This window comes from Cynoglossus semilaevis, chromosome 15 (assembly GCF_000523025.1).
Source record: "Cynoglossus semilaevis isolate Cse_v1.0 chromosome 15, Cse_v1.0, whole genome shotgun sequence".
NCBI lineage: Eukaryota > Metazoa > Chordata > Actinopteri > Pleuronectiformes > Cynoglossidae > Cynoglossus > Cynoglossus semilaevis.
In genome coordinates, this window is record NC_024321.1 from 11,800,794 (window position 1) to 11,820,146 (window position 19,353).

At 40.9% G+C, this 19,353-nt stretch overlaps 1 protein-coding gene across 1 annotated transcript in view; it reads right to left on the minus strand.

Moving 5' to 3' along the window:
• Positions 1 to 19,113, minus strand: part of ppargc1b (peroxisome proliferator-activated receptor gamma, coactivator 1 beta) — a 73,300-nt gene extending 54,187 nt beyond the window's left edge. Inside the window, exon 1 of the mRNA XM_008327169.3 lies at positions 18,822 to 19,113. Coding sequence (XP_008325391.1) covers positions 18,822 to 18,902 — 81 coding nt within the window. The 5' untranslated portion in view covers positions 18,903 to 19,113. The remainder of the gene's footprint in view (positions 1 to 18,821) is intronic.
• Positions 19,114 to 19,353: the final 240 nt, after the last annotated feature.

Sequence of the window (19,353 nt, forward strand, 5' to 3'; positions counted from 1 at the left end):
AAGACTTAGAAATGATGTTAGTTAGAGCTTTTACATAAAAGTCAAGCTGTTTTTCCATGTTTAAAGGATTTGTTTCTAAATGTTGAAGTTTGATTTCAACAAGGTGTTTGTGGTTCAGGTAAAGAAGACTTGACTTTTTAATACTATCAGCCTTTTTCCCATTGAAACTACCCAACTATTTAAACCGTGGTGTCATTAGAGTTTCTGGTCTGCTGCCACTAAAACAAACACATCCAATGTCAAACATGATGAAGCAGTCATTATTGATGGCTCTAATGATATAAAATTTGACAGGTTAAGCACCCGAAAGGAAAATTACGCAGTAAACAGTCACACCGGATGTTAGCGCAAGGCGTTTGTGTTAAAAGCAGCATTTTAGTAATTGCACAGATGGTTAAATGTGTATAAAATCTGCCTCTGAAAACATTAGTCTCCTCTAATACGCACATTTACAAACAAACAAACGCAGAAAAAAGGCAAAATTCTAATTATCCCTGTCAGCCAAGTGTGTAAAAGACAAGGGGAGGAGAGGAAAAGAAGGGGAGGGGGAAAGGCACTAGAGGAAAAAAGAAAAGTGATGAAAAGACAATAAACACCTGGCAGACATTCAAGATTTGTGTGACGTCGATTCCACAAACGAACAAAACAAAAACCAAATAAACTTTTCAACACAATGCAGTGACACCTGGAATATCAACAACCAGTGCCACAGCACTGTGTAGAGTAAGTGTGCGTTTGTGTGTATGTGTGTGTCACTGGACTGCAATGCATGTGACACAGGAACTCAGCAGTACAGCCTTATTAGGTAGAAGAGAGAGTGAGAAAAATAGAGGGGGGGGGGGCAAAGGCTGAGGGAGACAGACTTTGTTCCACAACCTTTGACTTATGAAAGTTTATCTCTAACCACAGCCCTTCTGCAGAAAGTAAGTGAACCTGGTCCTGAGAGGTTAAAGAAACAAGTGTGGGAAATTATGGGCCAGTCTATGTGTGTGTGTGTGTGTGTGTGTGTTTGTGTGTGTGTGCAATGTACATTGCCAAGAATATGTTGTTTTGCTAATCACAGGTGAACCTGCTCTGTGTTTGTACTTGTCCTATTAGGAGACTCTCACTCACTGATTTCACTGAGTTGAAACTGTTGTGTTTTTTTCCCATCATTAACATGATTGGTTCTTTCTTCATGGAAGCGGCCGTAGAATTGGAGAGAAATGTAACCCTAAGATGTTGCCTCATCACTAAATAATGCCACAGCCTAAACACTGAAGTGTGTAAGTGTATGACACCTCTGCCCCTCTGGATAGTTATTAAACTGTAAAGATGACAGTGCAGTCAATGTAAACCATTGGCTGTCATCATGCACTGACATTTTAACAGTTTAGTTCTTCTATTTGCTTACATGATACATGTGGTTGGCTGTGTAATAAGTCCACTCTCTTTCACTGCCTCTCTTCATCTTACTCACTGTTTGTCCCCGTCTCTCCCTCTCTAGCGCTCTCTCTCTCCCTCTCTCTCCCTCTCTAGCGCTCTCTCTCTCCCTCTCTCTCCCTCTCTAGCGCTCTCTCTCTCCCTCTCTCTCCCTCTCTAGCGCTCTCTCTCTTCTCTCTCTCCCTCTCTCTCCCTCTCTAGCGCGCTCTCTCTCTCTCTCCCTCAGCAGGCAGCTGCTTTAGTAAATGTCCATCCCTGTCACTATGACAAAGCCTGCAGCAAATCTTTCACCTGCAACTGGCCTTCTCCCTTGCTCTTTCGCTCTCCCAAACACACAAGCGCACACGCACATGTGCATGTTCACACACACACACGGGTTGCAGGTCAGCTCTGAAAATGTCGCAGTAAATAAGGCATACAGTGAGAGACAGTTGACGTGGGACTGTGTGTGCGCGTGTATGCATGTGTAGGTGTGTGTGTTTCAGTGAGTAGTGTCATGTTTATAGAGGCAGAACGACCTTCACGGCACCGCCTCATTCTATTACTACGCCACTGTCATTCTACAATCTTTTATACACACATGCACATAAAAACACACCCAGGCCCACAGTTGTGTGAATAAAGAGTGGTTTGTGTGTGTGTGTGTGTTATACATAATTTAAAGTAAAACAAAAGCAGTTATCAGGTTTAATAGAATGGACTACTAACGACGAGGGACGTATGTACAACACACACTCTTGCATTATTGCTTGTAAAAACACACACTTGTAGAAAAAAGAGAGGGAAGACTTTTGGGTACACGAACTGTCACAGCACGTTGTCAGATTTCTGGCTGTTGTCAGATTTCGAGCTAAAGTGTACTCTATGCATGTGTATTTGTGTGTAGGATGTTCTCATCCAAGTGTTAGAAATCTCGGCAGTCTTGTCAAATCATCTTAAATCAGAGGAAACCAACAAAATAATACTTTAATCGTTAAATATGTGAAATCGCAAAGTTAAGTCTGGTTGTGGTTAAACATACTGTATGCCTCAACCACTGTTGAAATGGATTTGGTCAATTCAGAATTTCTTAATCCAGTTATTTCAAAACTGCCTCCTTGGTCAGATTAATAATTAAACGTGAAGTAATGGCAAAAATTGACAAAACTAGGAAGTGAGCCAAAACAGTTTCTTTCTTCGTGATGACAAAACACAGTATCATCAACAGCAGGAGTGAACTACTTTTGAAAAGTATTTCATGTACTTTAGGAGACATACCACTAATTTGTTACCAATGGATCAGCCTAGAAGAGCCATCCAGTTTCTTGCTAAAAGCAAACTATACAAGTCATAAAAAGGGTAGATGGAAGGACATTTTGGAGCTATGCATCTCGTCTTTTACAAAAACTTACAATGTTAGGTTCAATTACCTACAACATTAAAAGTCTATAAATACTGAACATTTTTTGGATTGGTAAATTAACCTCTCAATGAATGAAAAACAAAACAAAGATGAATGTAAGTACTCAGAATTACTGTTAAAAGCCCTGGAGCTTGTCTCTCCCAATAACAGACGACAAGAAACAACCTTTTAAATCAATGCTCAAATTGAGTCAGGAACCAACACATCGTTTCTGTCACTAGTAATGACCTGAACGTCTCCAATCCTGCTGCCAGAGAGAGCATTACATCACCTGTTAAGTCCTCGATTTAAATGCTGCTGTTCACCTCTGAATGCTAAGAAAGAAAAAAAAAAAAAGAACAATAAGAGTTGTCTCATCCCGTGATACCGTTGGCCACATGGCAAAAGCATGACGTGTGCTTTAAGTGACTCAGAAAGTTCCAGAAGGCCTTTCTCCGTTAGTTTCCGAGGTTTTACCGTCCTTATTCAGCTGCTGGCAAGTGGTCTAATGAAATGGACCAATGGTGCCATTGTGATGAAAGCAGGATAGAAATGCACACACAAGACACAGGATGACCATTCAGTCTACCCTGTAGGCGGTCTACTACTTTAGCAGACAATACGGCACTAACAGCACCCAAATACACATAAAAGACAGAAGACCTGTCTGCTTCTGATCTGAGCGTTAAACAGCATTATATACTGTTTTGGCAGAGTGTTTAAGAACAGTTCTAGTAGGACAGGAGCGACTCTGTTCACAGTCACTAATTAAAACTGGCGTACGCGTGACATTTTTGACATCATTGATCAATTATTCATTTTAACCTTTAAGTAATCAAGTAATCTAAGGAAACACTGTCTCAGCTGTCTCCAGCCGTGGAGAAATCTGGCTGTTAGACACTAGTCACAGTCTATCTCGTAGCAAAAAGAGACAGAAGAGAAATGAGGCAGTGGCTGCAGATACGTGCTCTTATTGGAAGGTTGATATTTAAGCACTAGTAATCAACACTGCATATCAGGTACGTTAGACCTCAACTTACCCATGAAGGATTGAGGTTTTTAAATGTGTCACATCAAAATATCGTTACCAATGTGATGCAACATGAAAGGATATTGTGAAACATATTTTTTAGTCTAACGACACTGGGTGATATTAAACAGAAGCAGTGGCAGCTCTGGTATTGGCACAAGCTGTTAGCTGCCACTGGACAAAAAGGACCTTGCCAACTTAGTTGCCAAGCAATTTGTAGGTTAATAAAAATATTTCTGTACATTAAAATAAAATATGGAAGCGAGTACCAGTTTGTATTGCAGTATGTATATTTACATGAGAGTTTTCTGTTCAATATTCTTCTCTTTACTATTGCCACAGTAATTTCATCAGTACATATGTGTAGTTTTGGAACCTCACTGAAAAGAAGATGACATTATTTCATGATAAGTGAAGGACAACATGTCACTATTTTGACAACCAAAGAACTCATTCTAAAGAGTTTGGTAGTTCTGAATATGTCCTCTTATTTGATTTAAAAGTCATTGACTAAAGGTACATTTCTGAAGATTATTATTTCTACAAATGGCTTTAAGTAATTTGCTCTAATATATTACTAATGTCTTCAAAACAAACTTCATAAAAATTAAAAAGCTTATGATGTGGCGTCACAAGTTCAAAGCTGAGTTGAATTAGCCTCACTTCGTAGGAAGGCAATAAAAGCTGATAATGTGAAGAGTAAAGGGCAGAGGTCAGGGTCCATCACTGTCAGATTGTTAAAACATTTGCTTAAAACAATGACTTTTTGTTTTTAACCTGTCTGTCTTTTTAGTCTACTCTTCCTCACTCAATCAAATAATTTTGAAAATCACCTGCAAGGAAATCAATAAGCTATCAGAGCATGAGCTTTCTCCCTGCTCTCTCAGTTTATCTCTTACCCTATGCTTCTCTCTGTATTTTACACTCTGTCCATTGACCAGGCGGGTGTCTGTGCTCCTCACCCTGTCAGTGTATGGAAGTGTGTGCTGTCAAACTAAATCCCATCTTTGATTGACAAAACGTCCATCAGTCTGTTAATGCTAACGCCAGTCTGTAACTGTGTGTGTGTGTGTGTGTGTGTGTTGCCCTAGTAACGGCTATCTCACACCAGAACACTCCAAATAGCCTCGGGGGAGAGAGTGGGAGAAGGAGTGATGGGAGTGATACTGAAATCAAAGCGTACAGAAATGAGTCAGAAAAAAACATAGTAGAGAAAAGAAGCACATACAGTAAATAACAAGACTTGACATCAAGATTTAACCAAACTGCAACTGAAGGGGATGTGAAAAGAAAAAAGCGAAACTGGGAGAGATTTTAAAAAAGGAAGGGAGAATCTTAAAACGAGGTCAGGCTTTGCTGCTGAGGCAAGAGAAAAGTGGAGCAGAGCTAAAAAAGAAGGAAGTTACACCAGGAACACTGTAAAGGTGTGTGGGTGTGGGTGTTTGCCTTAAAAACAGAGATTTGAAGGTAGGGTAGGACATAGGAAATATCATCAATCAGGCCACGTTCCCATTCAAGTTGGAATGGATTATAGAACATGCAGATAAGAACGTCTTACTTTTTCTGTACACTAATATTTCAAGCATCGTTTGTTATGCTTCTTGAGCAAATTACACATGAATTTGTCTAATGCTGCGGTGTCAGCAATACATGCACACACCTGTTGACCCATGAAAAAACACACACTTAAACAGAAGTAGGACGCCAGCAGAGGGAGTGCTACACATGTTTAAGCACATACTTACACAAACAGACGCACACTCACCATGAAAGAATTCAGTTTATTATGACTGTTGCATCACAACACTAGTATTTCTTCCATGAACCACACCCCTGCTGTTGCTGCTCAGGTGCTGAGAACCACAACAGGGTTCTGCACCCTTCAACATAGGTGTGTTTTTGTTTTCAGACTACACTCAAAAAGGTTCAAGTGTGTGTTGACAAGAATCTGAAATTGTACTCCCTACTGATGGACAGCAGATGGTTAGAGATACAGTACAGTTTTGTACAGATGCTTTGGTGTCATTTGTCCAACCACAATTAATTCTTGGCCGGTCTGCCATCCACATAACTAGGTGTTGGTGGATTTCCTACACAGGCAAAAGGGCAATTAACCTTAGTAGGGGATGCTACTGTTTAATGAAGAGGTGACATGGTGAGGCTCACACTGACAACTGCTATTAGCACTTAGCTTGTGACTTCTAAGGACTGAAATACAAACGGAAATTTGTCCAAACCTTGCCATTTAACCCTACCTTTAAACCATCAACCAATCAGAACAGGAATAGGGAAATTATCATAGTCTTTTTCCTAACACAATTGTCATTTGACGACAGCAAAACCCTAACAAACGGCAATATATTACAATTCAAAAATGTTCCTTTGCCTTTGTGGACAGAACTGGACCAGAGATTTTGACAATCTTCACAGTGAAGTCATGCTTTTTTAACCTCTTTCAGTGTGAAATGTATCACATTATGTGTGGTATATGTTAGTTTAACAAAGTGATTGGAATAACAAGGCAGGACGTGTATTATTGAACGTAGACCAACCACATAACATTAATTTAGCATGCAGTAGGCCTCAAACTTCACTTTTTATTACTTCCTGTTATGGTGCGGAAGCAGAATTTTCATGGTCAACAGGAAAATGTTTTGCTTTGTTTTTTTTTTTTTTGAGAAAAACAATGACTCAATTCAACAGTATAGTTTAGTATGTTAAACACAGAATAGCAATGTCCCAGGATTTGTCCTGTACTGGGTGTTTATTGTGACTGAACGCAACATCATCCACAAGGAAAATGAGGGGAGGGTTCATTTATTCGTATCTAGACCTTTTCCAGAACGTGAAGCAGGTGTGGATGAAAAAATGTAGTATATATATGTACATGGATAACAGTGTGTCCAGCTAAGTGTGAATGTGTGTGTGTGTGTGTGTATGTTGTAGCAGTGAAACTGTGGTCACGCAAGCCTGAGCAGCCATTAGGAAGTAGGTCAATGAGTGAGTGTGCAAGAGAGACAGAGATGGAGGAGGAGAAAGAAAGCAAGAGAGAGACTGTGTGTGAAGGAGGGAGGGAGAGAGAGATGAAAGAAAGAGAGGAAATCTTAAGGATGTGATGTGGAAGGAAGTTTGTACAAAGACAAAGGTTGGAGGACGGTGTAAAATTACAAGTTAAAAATACCCAGGATTCCTGCTTCATTGAATACATGTACACACACGCCATAAAGAACATTAAACACAACTGTGTGTGTGTTAGTGCCAGCAGTTTAAGAGCAACCCAAGGGACATTTATGGCCTCCTCCACCTATCTCTCTGCCTTACTCTGCAACTTGCAGGTAGAAGCCTGCTCCATGCTTTGCTTGCAACCCACATGCATGACTCACTCACTCACTGAAACGCAACACACACACACCTGGCTAAATTTTCCATCGCTACACCTTGCAGAGCCTCTTGGGTCCTTCCCTGCCCACAACTCCACACCTAAAGAGTTTTGCATAAGGAATGATCTGATTATTTTGTAAAAACTAAATCATAACATGAGGTTATTGCTTTGTGAACACACACAAAGGAGGTTTATTGAGTTATTGAGACACAAGAATGGATAAAAGGGTGAGGAGGGGCTCAACAGCTGTGACTGACTGGGGAAGCGAAGCACGCAAAAACCTGAAGAAAATCCTTAATGGAGTGTGATGTGATTAGTACTATAATACTATAATAGTGTCTATAAACATGCATGTGGGTGTGTGCATGTGTGTGTGTGCAAACACGTTTGGCTTCCGCAGGTACTTGTTTTCCATGGCTGTATGCCCTGCTGGCATGCTTTGTCTACACTTGACTTTTTTGTGTGTTTGTGTCCTCATGGTACCTTACACCTTGCTGTGGAAATTTCCTTTCACCTTTCCTCCCGTTTACACCATCACCCTTGAGAACTCAAACACACAACAAGGGCCAACGATTCTCCTACACACACAAAGGAAAAGTGTAGGTGTAGTCTATGCCAACACTAATGAACCAACAGTCACACATTTTTGTCTTTTTTTTTTTTTTACTTCTAAAGCCAACACTCACAACAGTCACATGATCACATGATAATATTCACCACAGTAAGCGAGGGTTATTGTGTTAAATAAGTGTGCAGTATGGGATCTCACTAGTAGTTTGTTTCATTTTTGTGTTCGAAAACATCATGTAGTTCAGATCAATATCTGCTTTGACGTCAGTGGTGATGTCACTCCATGTTTGCTCCTGCTCTTATTTTGTTTTGTTAGCAAACAGTGACGTTTCCACCAAGTGAAAGTTGCCCCATCACATGATGACTTTAAGGCGCCATGTTCATTTTGTTCAAATGATGTTTGGTGAATGTGGTGCATGGAGCGCAACCATAACAAAAACCCTTGGTAACATCAACCCTTTGTCAAGTCTTAACTTGTGAAGGAAAGAATGGGAAAGCACGCGGTAGACATTTAAAACCAATTACCATGAACAGTGTGAGCACACTTGAACACGCATCACTTCTTTCACCTTCAGATATTACAAAAGGCCTTTAATGTCCAACATTGTTCATGTAATAATGGACAGTTTTGCTATGAGTCTCAACTGAGAAACTCCAATCTAAAATCACATATTAATTCAAATAATTACAGCACTAAACTGATTCAGAAATTGCGTTTATCATTTATTTTTATAACCAATTTGACACAGCGGTTTTGCCTTAATGCCAGGCGTACTCTAAAATAACACACTGGAGCTAATTAAAGTGACAGCGATCACCAGTGAAGGCACAGTAAATTGCATAAAAAAGCCTACCACCTGGACTGAAAAAATAAAAAGTTCATATAAATATATATTTGAAATATTAAATATAAGTTGATCACTAATAATTGGTTAATTTTTAAAGTATCTCTAATCCCAGGCTGTGTTGAAACCCCTATTCTGTAGTATGTTTTCCTCTACAACCACACTTGTTGCTATGAGATGCTACCAATGTTATTAACCAATGTTAGATCTCTGTACTGCTGCAGAGAAACCCCCTCAGAAACACCACTGTCCTTACATACACTTCCTTATCCTGTGTCTTGAAAAGCACAAGGTTGTAATTATAAACAATAAATCTGTAGGGCCCTGGGAGTAAAGGGATGGAAGAGACCCAAATGTGTGTATATATTTTGGTTGGCTGATGACCAGTAGACCTGACCACTTTTATGTGTGTTACTGCCACCTCTTCGGTCCAGCGAACTATGGTGTCGGACAAGAAATGATGTGTTTGTGCAGTTGGGCGCTTGCCCGTGTGCAGTCGAGACATCTTTACAACTCGATCTGTCTGTCGGCTAAGTTGAGGCAAGACCCAGCCAAAACACTGGCGCAATGTCAAAGAGAGAGGGAGGGAGGTAAAAAGATAGAGAGAGAAGGAGAGACAGAGAGAGAGAGAGAGAGAGAGAGAGAGAGAGAGAATTAAGCTATAAGCTGTGACAGAGCCCAAACCAATGTTGGAGCAGCAGTTACACTTTCACTGCTCACACAACACTCATTGATCTGCTATGTGTTATTACTGTGTTAGACAGTATTTTATCACATTGTGGAGTGGCAAGGTCCAGTTTTTTAACAGCATAAGATATTGAATGAGCCGGAATTATCACAGCAACAGCTGAAGAAAACATTAACATCTTCCTGTTCATCAATTATACGACCCTGTACAGAGAAGTCAAAGCCAATCCCAGCTGACAGTGTTGGAGTGACACGCTACATCTTAGGGTCACAATCAACCCATAGCTGGGCCAATAAACAGAGAAAAGTAAATATTAAAATCCAAGTCCAAGACTGTGGAAGGAAGCAACACTTTAGTCAGATTAATAAAAATAAAAAAACAACAACAATAAAAACCCTTTAAAGAAAGGCCATAGTGGAGGAGGAGTATCCTGGACATGGACATACCTACCTACTAACATTACTGTTTAATGCATCATGTGTCACTTGCATGTGTACGAACATGAAAAGAAGGCAAACAGTGAGAATTGTCCAATCTCCCCCGTCTTGCCCGCCTCCCTTTTCATCTCATCTGCCTCTCATCTTCGTGAGATTTTTGTGCTCCTCATCATGATGTTTCGCTCCTCTGCTTTAAAATAAGACATTCATTTCCCCAGTGGCTACCACTGATGATAGATAAGGCAACAGAGCTAGAAATAGGGCAGCCAGTGTAGTTCAGTGATGGTTGGGCCTTCAAACGTTTCCTTACAAAGCTCTAAACTGCTGAGGTGAGATTGGATTCCCGTTCCTTCAACCTCCCCCATCTCCCTCAGGTGTGGGGCTGTGATGCGTACGGTTGTACCCTCACGTTTGTGTGGGGGTCGTGGGTGTATGTGCAGAGAATGGCAAATTGACTCACACTCATGTTGACACTGTCAATATAGCAACAGGAACACTGTGATGAATACAAATTGCAGCTAAAGGTTAGCTAAGGACACATGACACACACATGTATACATGAGAGAAAAGGAGGGCCCTGAAACTTGAGGAGGAAATCAGATGAATACGTCGGCATGCATCATGATTCTAGAGCAGACATATGCTGTGAATACATGTCCATTCACTCATCCCTTCTATTTTTTGGGTCTCGACACAACAAAATGGCAAATGACATACAGACATGTTAACAAAAGAACTGTAGAACATGGTTGACTGAAAAAAAACATGCTACCAAGTCACAGGAAAACAAATCTAGTGAGAAACATGTCCCACATCAAGTTTCCTGTCATTATTTTACTGTTGTGCATACTACAGAGGCAGACGATCCCTTAACAGAACCACAGACCTCATTTTATTGTCAAATGGGTTCTTGTGAAGTGAGACACTAAATTTGACGGAAAAAAACTTAATTTAATCTAATATTTACACATAAGTGTCAATACACATGTTTTCCAGATAAACATTTTAAAAACTTGGGGATCATGCATTTGTTTTTTTTCCAAGATGCAAATGATGTGTCACTTATGTTTGGTAAACAATTTAGTCTAAAATTTTATCCATTTCATGTTACCGTACATCAAACCATTTATACCACTATTGATGCTCAAAAATGCCCTACAAGGACATTTGATGAAGTTCTTGGCTGTCAATCTCACTGACACAAGCAAGGCACACCATGTCCTCACCGAGCTGCAGAGGTAAATGTGGTGCAAACAATGATTTTTTTTAAAAAAGAGCCCAAATGTCAAATCCTGCGTGGGTCACCTGAGTCATCTGAATGCCACATAAAGTTAAGGGCCGCAAAAAAAGATGAAGAGGAGAAGAAGAGGGTGTGATGAGAAGTGATAGGAGAGAATAACAGCTCTGAGTGGTTAAGTACATAATGTGCATGAAAACCGCAGCCTGGTGAGAACACGACAGAGGAAAAATAGACGGAGGAGAAATACACATCCTTACATCCCACTCTACAACAACAACCTGGACCAGGGAGACAAACCAATAATGTTTTGTACAAATTCAGACAGATGATGAATATCTAATGAGGCTGCCTTATTTTGGTCTATCTGCATGTCGTCTTACACCCACCCACCATATCTACTCACTCTGCCTCCCACTGTCCTACACGCAATGCATCTCTTGTGCGTGTAGGACACTTTACATGGCTGAGTGGTGCTCTGTTGCTTCACCTCAGGGGGAGGAACTGTTTGGAAAATCCAGCAGCAGAGGCAGTGTGTATGGGAGGTGCAATCCAAGTGGAGTGTATGGGTTCTGCAGCAGCAGCGTTTGCTTTTTCATTTCCCTTGGCTACCATTTTCCTATGTAAGTAGAAACAAATTAATTAACAGACAGAAACAGCTGCAAAGAATGCTCGAAACCTGGGGAGGAACAGCCCAAATTGTGGTGGAGAGTTTCACGTTACCCGTCGTACACTACGGCAAGACTGAGGAGTAGCGATATCAGCAATTTTTCACACTGTTCCACCACGTTTCATTATTCCTCTCTCCATCACTTTGAGCAATATGTCGTTGCAAAAAAACGAAATGCTGAAAATACTGAAAAAAACACAACTGGAAACTGAATGTTGGATATTTGTTTCAATGATAGTTTAACAAGTTTTTTTTATCTTAGATCTAAAGATGCTGTTCAAAGTCTGTGACTGTGTGTGTGATAGAGAGAGAGAGAGTGGATATGTTTTTGCTGTATTTGCTCATGCCAAGAAAGCCTAAGTGAGCAGCTGACGAATCACCAAGCAATTAATTATTGAGGAGCACCTCACCTGCCTCTGCTGGCAAGTTAGGTCGCAACAGCACATGGAGACATGGGACATAGTACACACACATACACACATGCAGCTTATGAAGTACACACATATGCCCAAGCCCAATGTGTGTGTGTGTTGGGGGTGTTAGCATCTAAGCCGGATGCCTGATGAACCACAGAGGGATTTACAGGGAAGCAACAATATTCCCAGCGCCCACTCTGACGTACAGACGTACACGCACACAAACACACACACACTGGTGAGGACAGCAACTACAACTAAACATGCATTTAAAGTTAACTGTCTTTACACAAACCCACAGACACAAGTATTCACTAGGCACCTGCAGTAAGTGTTGCAGCAGATCATGCACCAGTGGCTCAGTGCATGTTCACTGTAAGGCAAACATGAAGGTTTGTGATGCCTTTTCCTCATCTAGTCTCAGAGTGTGATGGGGGAAACATCTTTTGTTTAACCTATTGATGCATGGGGTTGACCCTCTGACCTTTGACCTGTTCACTGAAGGTTTCTCTTGGCAATTAAGTCACATTAACAGTTAGGGAACTGTGATCTCAATATGTTTCAGCAGTAATTATTTTGGTAACATCATCTAATTATAAACTGCATCTATTAAATAAATTGACTTCACCGAAAATCAAATCTGCAGCATTGCCTTAACCGTTTTAATGTTATTTTAGTCCAACTATTTTTTTAATTATTTATTGCACTATTGCCCTTTTGGGTGTCCACATTTGCAAATAAACTGAGGAAAATTTGATAATTTTCAAGTCTGACCGATTGTGTAGCATTCACATTGAAATTTATTTTTACATTATTTGCTCTTAATTGACCAATATGCACCCACGTGCAAGGATTTAAAAAAACATTTTTACCTGAGGTTAATTTCAAAGCTGGAAATAACAATCGTTATCTAAGGCCTGGAGTAGCTAATAACAGACACATTTGTTGATCAATTCCAGCCCACGAGTACCTACAATTAGACAATGCTGCTCATGAGCCTGAAAACAATGCCAAACTGGATGAGGTTTAATGATTGGTTCAATTATTATATCAATGTTTTCCTTGCATTGACTCTAACATAAACCCTAAAAGTGATTAGGGTTTATGTGAGTGATGCATTACAAGGTCTAAAGTGAATAGATTTGGCTGGATTACAGAATTCTTCTGCCTTTGACTTTGACAACACATGTGAGTCCTTGTCCCAAAACACTGATCTATGCTTACAGGATGGAACCAGGATATGATAAAAGACCATAGTGACAAAGCAGGTGCTGACATCTCCAAGTACCAAAAAGTGTCACTTGATTTAACATGAATAGTTAACTATGTCCCAGCCCCAATACCAACATCAACTGCATCAATAAAGCAGAAAATGAACACTATCCAGAATAGTATGATTCCTATGCCTAATGAGTCCTATACTGCTTCTAGTGTGTGTGTGTGTTTGTGGGTAAGATCAGCGCAGTAACAGAAGGAACACAGGTGAGTCACTGTGGGGCTGCCAGCCGAACACATTGCACTGCAGCAGTGCACATCACGACTCAGAGAGGAAAAGGAGAAAGCTAACGTTAAGACTGATGCACAAAAAAAAGGAACTAGAAAGAGAGAAAAATGAACAATTTATATAAACATCACAACAAAGAGACTTATTGTAAAAAAAACGGAAAATGACAGATGATGTGCAAAAGCTTTTCTTAAGTCTGTCTTTGGCCCAATACAAATCCTAGATGGTACCACCAAGAAACCTGTGTCTATCAATCCCGGGTAAAACCTGAAAGCCTCCACTCTGACTGACTGGCTGAACTGGCTGACTGTCCGTCTGTCTGCCTGACTGACTGACTGACTGACTGACTGACTGTCAGTGTCACACTTCAGTCATTGTCAGGTTTATACCACACATCCTTCTACCTGCAGGATGTGGTGTAGTCACTTTTCTTGAACAATCAAGACAAAGAGTGATTACAAAAATGGTTAGACAACAACACAAGCTGTTTCCACATAGGGACCTTGAACTTTACAGAAATATTGGAGCATGATTCAGCCTTATCATAGTCCTGACCTCAAAGGGAGGAAGACGCAGGAAAGACCACATGAAATTTACAGTGACAACCTTTCTGACTCGGTCGGAAGAGGATTTCTAGTTTGATACTCTACTTACAGGTACCCCTCGTTTATTCAATCTGTAGAAGACCTCCAGTAAGATCTAGAGAAGATAAATTTGATTCAGGAAACTGTGATTCTTGGGGCAAAAAAAGATGCAGATTCATGTTGCTGAGCATTGGGCTAAATGTGTTCAGTCAGACTTTGTGACTTCCGTGCCACAATAGGACGCCATTATCTGATAGCCATGGGTAACTGCTGACGACCTGCTGTATGGACAGTACACACACACACAAACAGAAGGCATCATGGTTACAGAATAAAGTGCTGACAGACAGTATGAGGTTCACAGCAGCACAGTAAGCGCTATTAGGTTTTTCTTTCAGTACATGTAGGCGTTTAATGCTTCAAATGCCTTAAGGGATGACTTTAATCACGAAGAATACAAATCATGATAAACAACAGCAATGCACCAAGGACGCAAACTAGGAGGCATAGACTAATTTTGTTTAGGAATGACATGTTGCTTTAAAGTGATTGCACTTATGCACCTCAAAGTTAACGTTTAAGGGGACTGGAAAATTGATTGTCATTGAGTTTGCTAAGAAAGTAATAATGGTACTGTACACTGATGCAGCTCTGAACCCTCTTTGCAATAAAACTTAACGATCCCAGTACGACCACCAGTGCAGCTTGTTCTTCACCTCACTCAACTTTGCAATACTTAAATGAAACTCAAACTACTTACAAACCCCTTATGGAGTTGTTAGTCACTACATGTGATATCGCAGAACCCACACTTTAGACACTATTTGATCCTTAAAGTAAATATATAACACGTACATGGAAAAAAACAGCAGATTAACCAGAAAACCGGCTCTGTTAAGGAGAACAGAACAGCCTGCAGCTAATATTTTACTACCACGAGGCCTCATGGGTGGTTGTGCCCTGTCTCAGCAGGACTATATGAGTGACGTTTAGACAGCCTGATCTTCCAAAGTCAATCCCTTTGAACGGACCAATGCTGGCCCTCCATACCTAGTCAATGATTAGCACAGAAATAGATGTGAAGTGCCGACTGCACTCTATAACCGGCTAACAGTTGTAGACATAAAACTGGAGCCTGAGGTCAGTAACAAGTCTAAGGTACCACGATGATTCAAACCTGATTTGTCATTAAACTGACCTGGTGTCCACTAGACTGTAGTTGTGTAAAGATAACCACAAGGTATCTTTATAGTCTTGAAGTAGAACCTGGTTTACTGTTAAGTTCAGTTGTATAATTCATATTCCAGGGTAATATCTTCTCAGAATACACCTTGGACAGTCGGAAGTCGTCACACTTGATTCAGCGGAAGATCGTTTTAGTGTAACTAGACCTTATAGCAAACTTAGTTCTATCAGTAAGTCAGCGTGAACATGAGGTCAGTTGAAATACCCTTTTTAAGTACTGCTCACTATTATTTAATCTGGTCCTGCACAACATAAACAGACTCCACTCATTTCAGGACATCATTATGCATTATCAGAAACTGGTAAAACAAGAACATAACGACAAATAACCAGGCAGGCCTTGATGAGGGTGTGTTTTGGGGGCAGACGCCACACGCTAGGTCTCACAATATGTTTTGGGTTTTACTCTGCTGTCAACGTAATATGACATGAAGTTTTCATCTGCTTTTGGAAGACATGCTCATCTCCCAGTTACAGAACAGCAAACAAATAAGATAGTGAATTGTTTAACTATTTTTTTGGAAAAAGAACCAGTTTTTTGGAAAAGCTACATTTAAAGAAAACTTTTTTTTCTCAAATGATGCATGCCACCAGAAATATCACAATCTGCCTTGGGAGAAATGAATAGAAATATGACTGAATAAAAGAACAAGATGGGAAGATAAAAGAAGAGCTTTTAGTCAACATGTGAACTTGTATATGTGCAAGTGTGTCTTCAACAGTGACTGAGGTGGACTGTGAAAAAGGGAAGGAAAGCAGTCACATGCTCACTGAGGGTAGGAAGGAGGGCGGGAGAAGAGGGGCAGGACAGACAGTCACATCTACGTCACAGGCAAACGCCTCCCTTTTCCCTCCCCTCCCTACACTACAACTCACATGACTGCTGCAGCCCTGTTCTGTAACTCCAGTCACGAGGATAGAGTAGTATTACAATAACCAGCCGGCAGTGTTGAGAGGCCCAACCACACACATACACACACACACACACACACACACACAGACTCAAAGACCAAAGGATGAGAATCAAGAAATGGGGGCAGAGGGGAAGGACAGGAAGGAGGGGCTGAGGACTTGGGCACCAACCAACCTTTATAACCTTGAGTAAATATTAACATATTAAGGCAACAATTGTACAATAGATAACCTTATCGTTTTACACATGAAGAGAGCCTAGTACTAGAAAATGTTTCTTTTTCCTGTCCCCTGTAGTCAGGTTGTACTTTGTCTTAATGCATCTGTGTCACTCAAGGACTTTAGAGTGATCCAGCATTGGAGGCCACAGAGCTGCTATCTTACTAAAACATTTGTCTAGACTTATTGCCTCAACCTTTAAACTGAGTATTTTTGACAGACTTTGCAGTTCTTGGATTTGCATCTAAAGTTTTTATAAGATGGACACTACACGCAATGTGCAACGCATCTCTACATTCATTTCTATTATTTAAAAGGTACAAAACGCACATTTTTGACTGAGAAGAATTAAAATAAACTTTCAAATGTCAATAATGTACAACAGGATATGAGTATAATTTTCTTTTAATTTGTCATGTGTGCTTCTGTACGTGTATGTGCGCGCGGATGTGTATGTCGGGCACATGTCGCTGCTGCAAGGTTATAAATAGCACAATATTCTCCCCAGATCCCAACACACACTAAATTAACCTGCTTAGGTCTGAGACACACATACTCGCACGCACACGCACACGCACATACGATCACGCAGCAAAAGCAATCATCATGACGCAACGATGATGCGGTAAACACCGGGGGTCCCTCGTTTCAATGACACGCCGTGTTATGGATTGATGTGCACGGTAATCGTGCGTGCGCGTCGTGAGGAAACGGCAGAAAGATTAAATGTAGTGTTGTACCCAGAGACAGGGAGACATAATCCTGTCACTAAATCCCGTTAGGAAAACTGCATATTTAATGTCCGCAATAGATTGTGCAAAAAAACCGCAAGACTCAAATATCACATCTACAAAATACAATCGATCAGTACGTCCTTACAGTGAATTCGGAATGCATGTGATCCCAAAATAGTCCTCAATATAGATCAAATCTCATTCTTTATCATCGTTAACCGCCACACACTACCGCCCTCTCAGGGTTACTATGGCAGATTATTGGGGATTAACGGAAAAGGCAGCAATAGAAGTTCATGTGTCATTTTAACCAGTACCGTTTGATTTATAGAACACCTGCCAACATCTTTATAATGCCATTTCTATTCATACATGTAAAGATGTGTTTTATAAAAGCATCTGCATTATAGGTATTATGCAATAAATGCCTTAAATGGTCGAAATTGTGACCGTAGTTTGGCGACTTCACGTTTCCCTTTAATATTCTGTTCATGCCTTGTCTTCCTGCGACCTCTAAGGCAACAACGTAGATAAATGGACAGAAAACAAACCTCACCATGAGTGTCTGCTTTCACTTCACCTAAACACACTGTATGTGCGAGTTAGGTAAACGTGGCGTAACTGTTTACGCAAGATGTTACAAAAGCGTGAAAAAACAAATAAATACAATGCCATACATCTCCAAGTAGATCATAAACCACAGCCTTATCAATGCACCATTCATTACCAAATCGATATCTGATACACATCCTATCATTATCGATGAGTTCCTGAACTTTACACTGCACACCGAGGAGATCCACGGATCCTCTGGTTTTAAGCTCACGTTGCTGCGGCAAAAGCAGCTTATATTGCAGGAGGATAAAGACATAACATAACTCAGGAAAGACGTTTCCTATGTTTCTGTAAAGACCGTTTTTATTCAAACATCCGACGCAATAGTCTGACAAAGCCTGAAGAAAAAAGCCACATAAACTGAGCCAAGCTTCAACAAAACTCTCACACACGAGAGTTAAACGAGTTGCTCTTATTATATGCAAAAAATGTGATTTAGGTGCCACCAAATTATTGTTTATTCAGACAATAGTCCTCTATAGAATAAGTCCACGCGCTCAGGGGCGCACCACGTGTCCAAGTCTCTGGCACTGTAATGAAAACTTCCCTCAAGATTGCGTCAAAAGTTTCCACGAGCGCCACTCTGCATACCAAAGAATCCGCCAACAGCGTGCACACGCCGGCTGCTCAACGCTGCCATCACCGGCGGAACCGACGCGATTTTATCCACATTACGTCCACTCACTGTGACCGTTGACAGTTCCTCCAAACACACGTGAAAGAGCCACACGTCAAGACATAGTAGACACGCACGCTGGTAAAGAGCGACAGAGCAGAGCGCACTGAGCCGGGCGAGATGCTGCTGACAAGCCGGGGAGAGTGGCTTGCATCAAGCCGGTATTTACTTGCGCCACGGCGGGCGACACGCAAAGACGCTCCCCACTCTGCAAAGCCCGAAGTCCCATGCGTCCTCAGACCCCAGACCCTTACCTGGCTGCAGGAGTTTTCTGTCAGGTAATTGAAGACGAATGACGAGAGTTCCTCATCTAACAGTGGAGCGCAGTCCGCCATCTTCTAGTGAATGAGGAGCGGAGGAATCAGAGGAGCCGAGTATAGGAGGAGGAGGAGCAGGTGGCGAAAGCCGCCTGCAGGGGGCGCATCTGTTTACAACAGAACCAAAGGTATTAGAGGGATGGAGTCTACAGGGGCCAATGCAGTGACTCCCCGGGTCCCACGGTGCAATAAAATGACTATTCATTTAGTTTTACCGCCGTCGTATCACCGGGGAAACCATTCGCCATCCATTTTTTTTTCAATTGGCTTGTCCAACTCAAATACACGTATGTCAATGAGATAAATAAAGATAAATATCACATTATTCCAACCACAAGTGGGTAATTTATCACCATGAAGCAGCACAGATAAACGAATAAACCAGGGTTATAAAACAGTTAAAATATCATTATTCAAGTTAACAATAATATTTTGTATAAAATACAATATCTATTGACAATTTACAGTA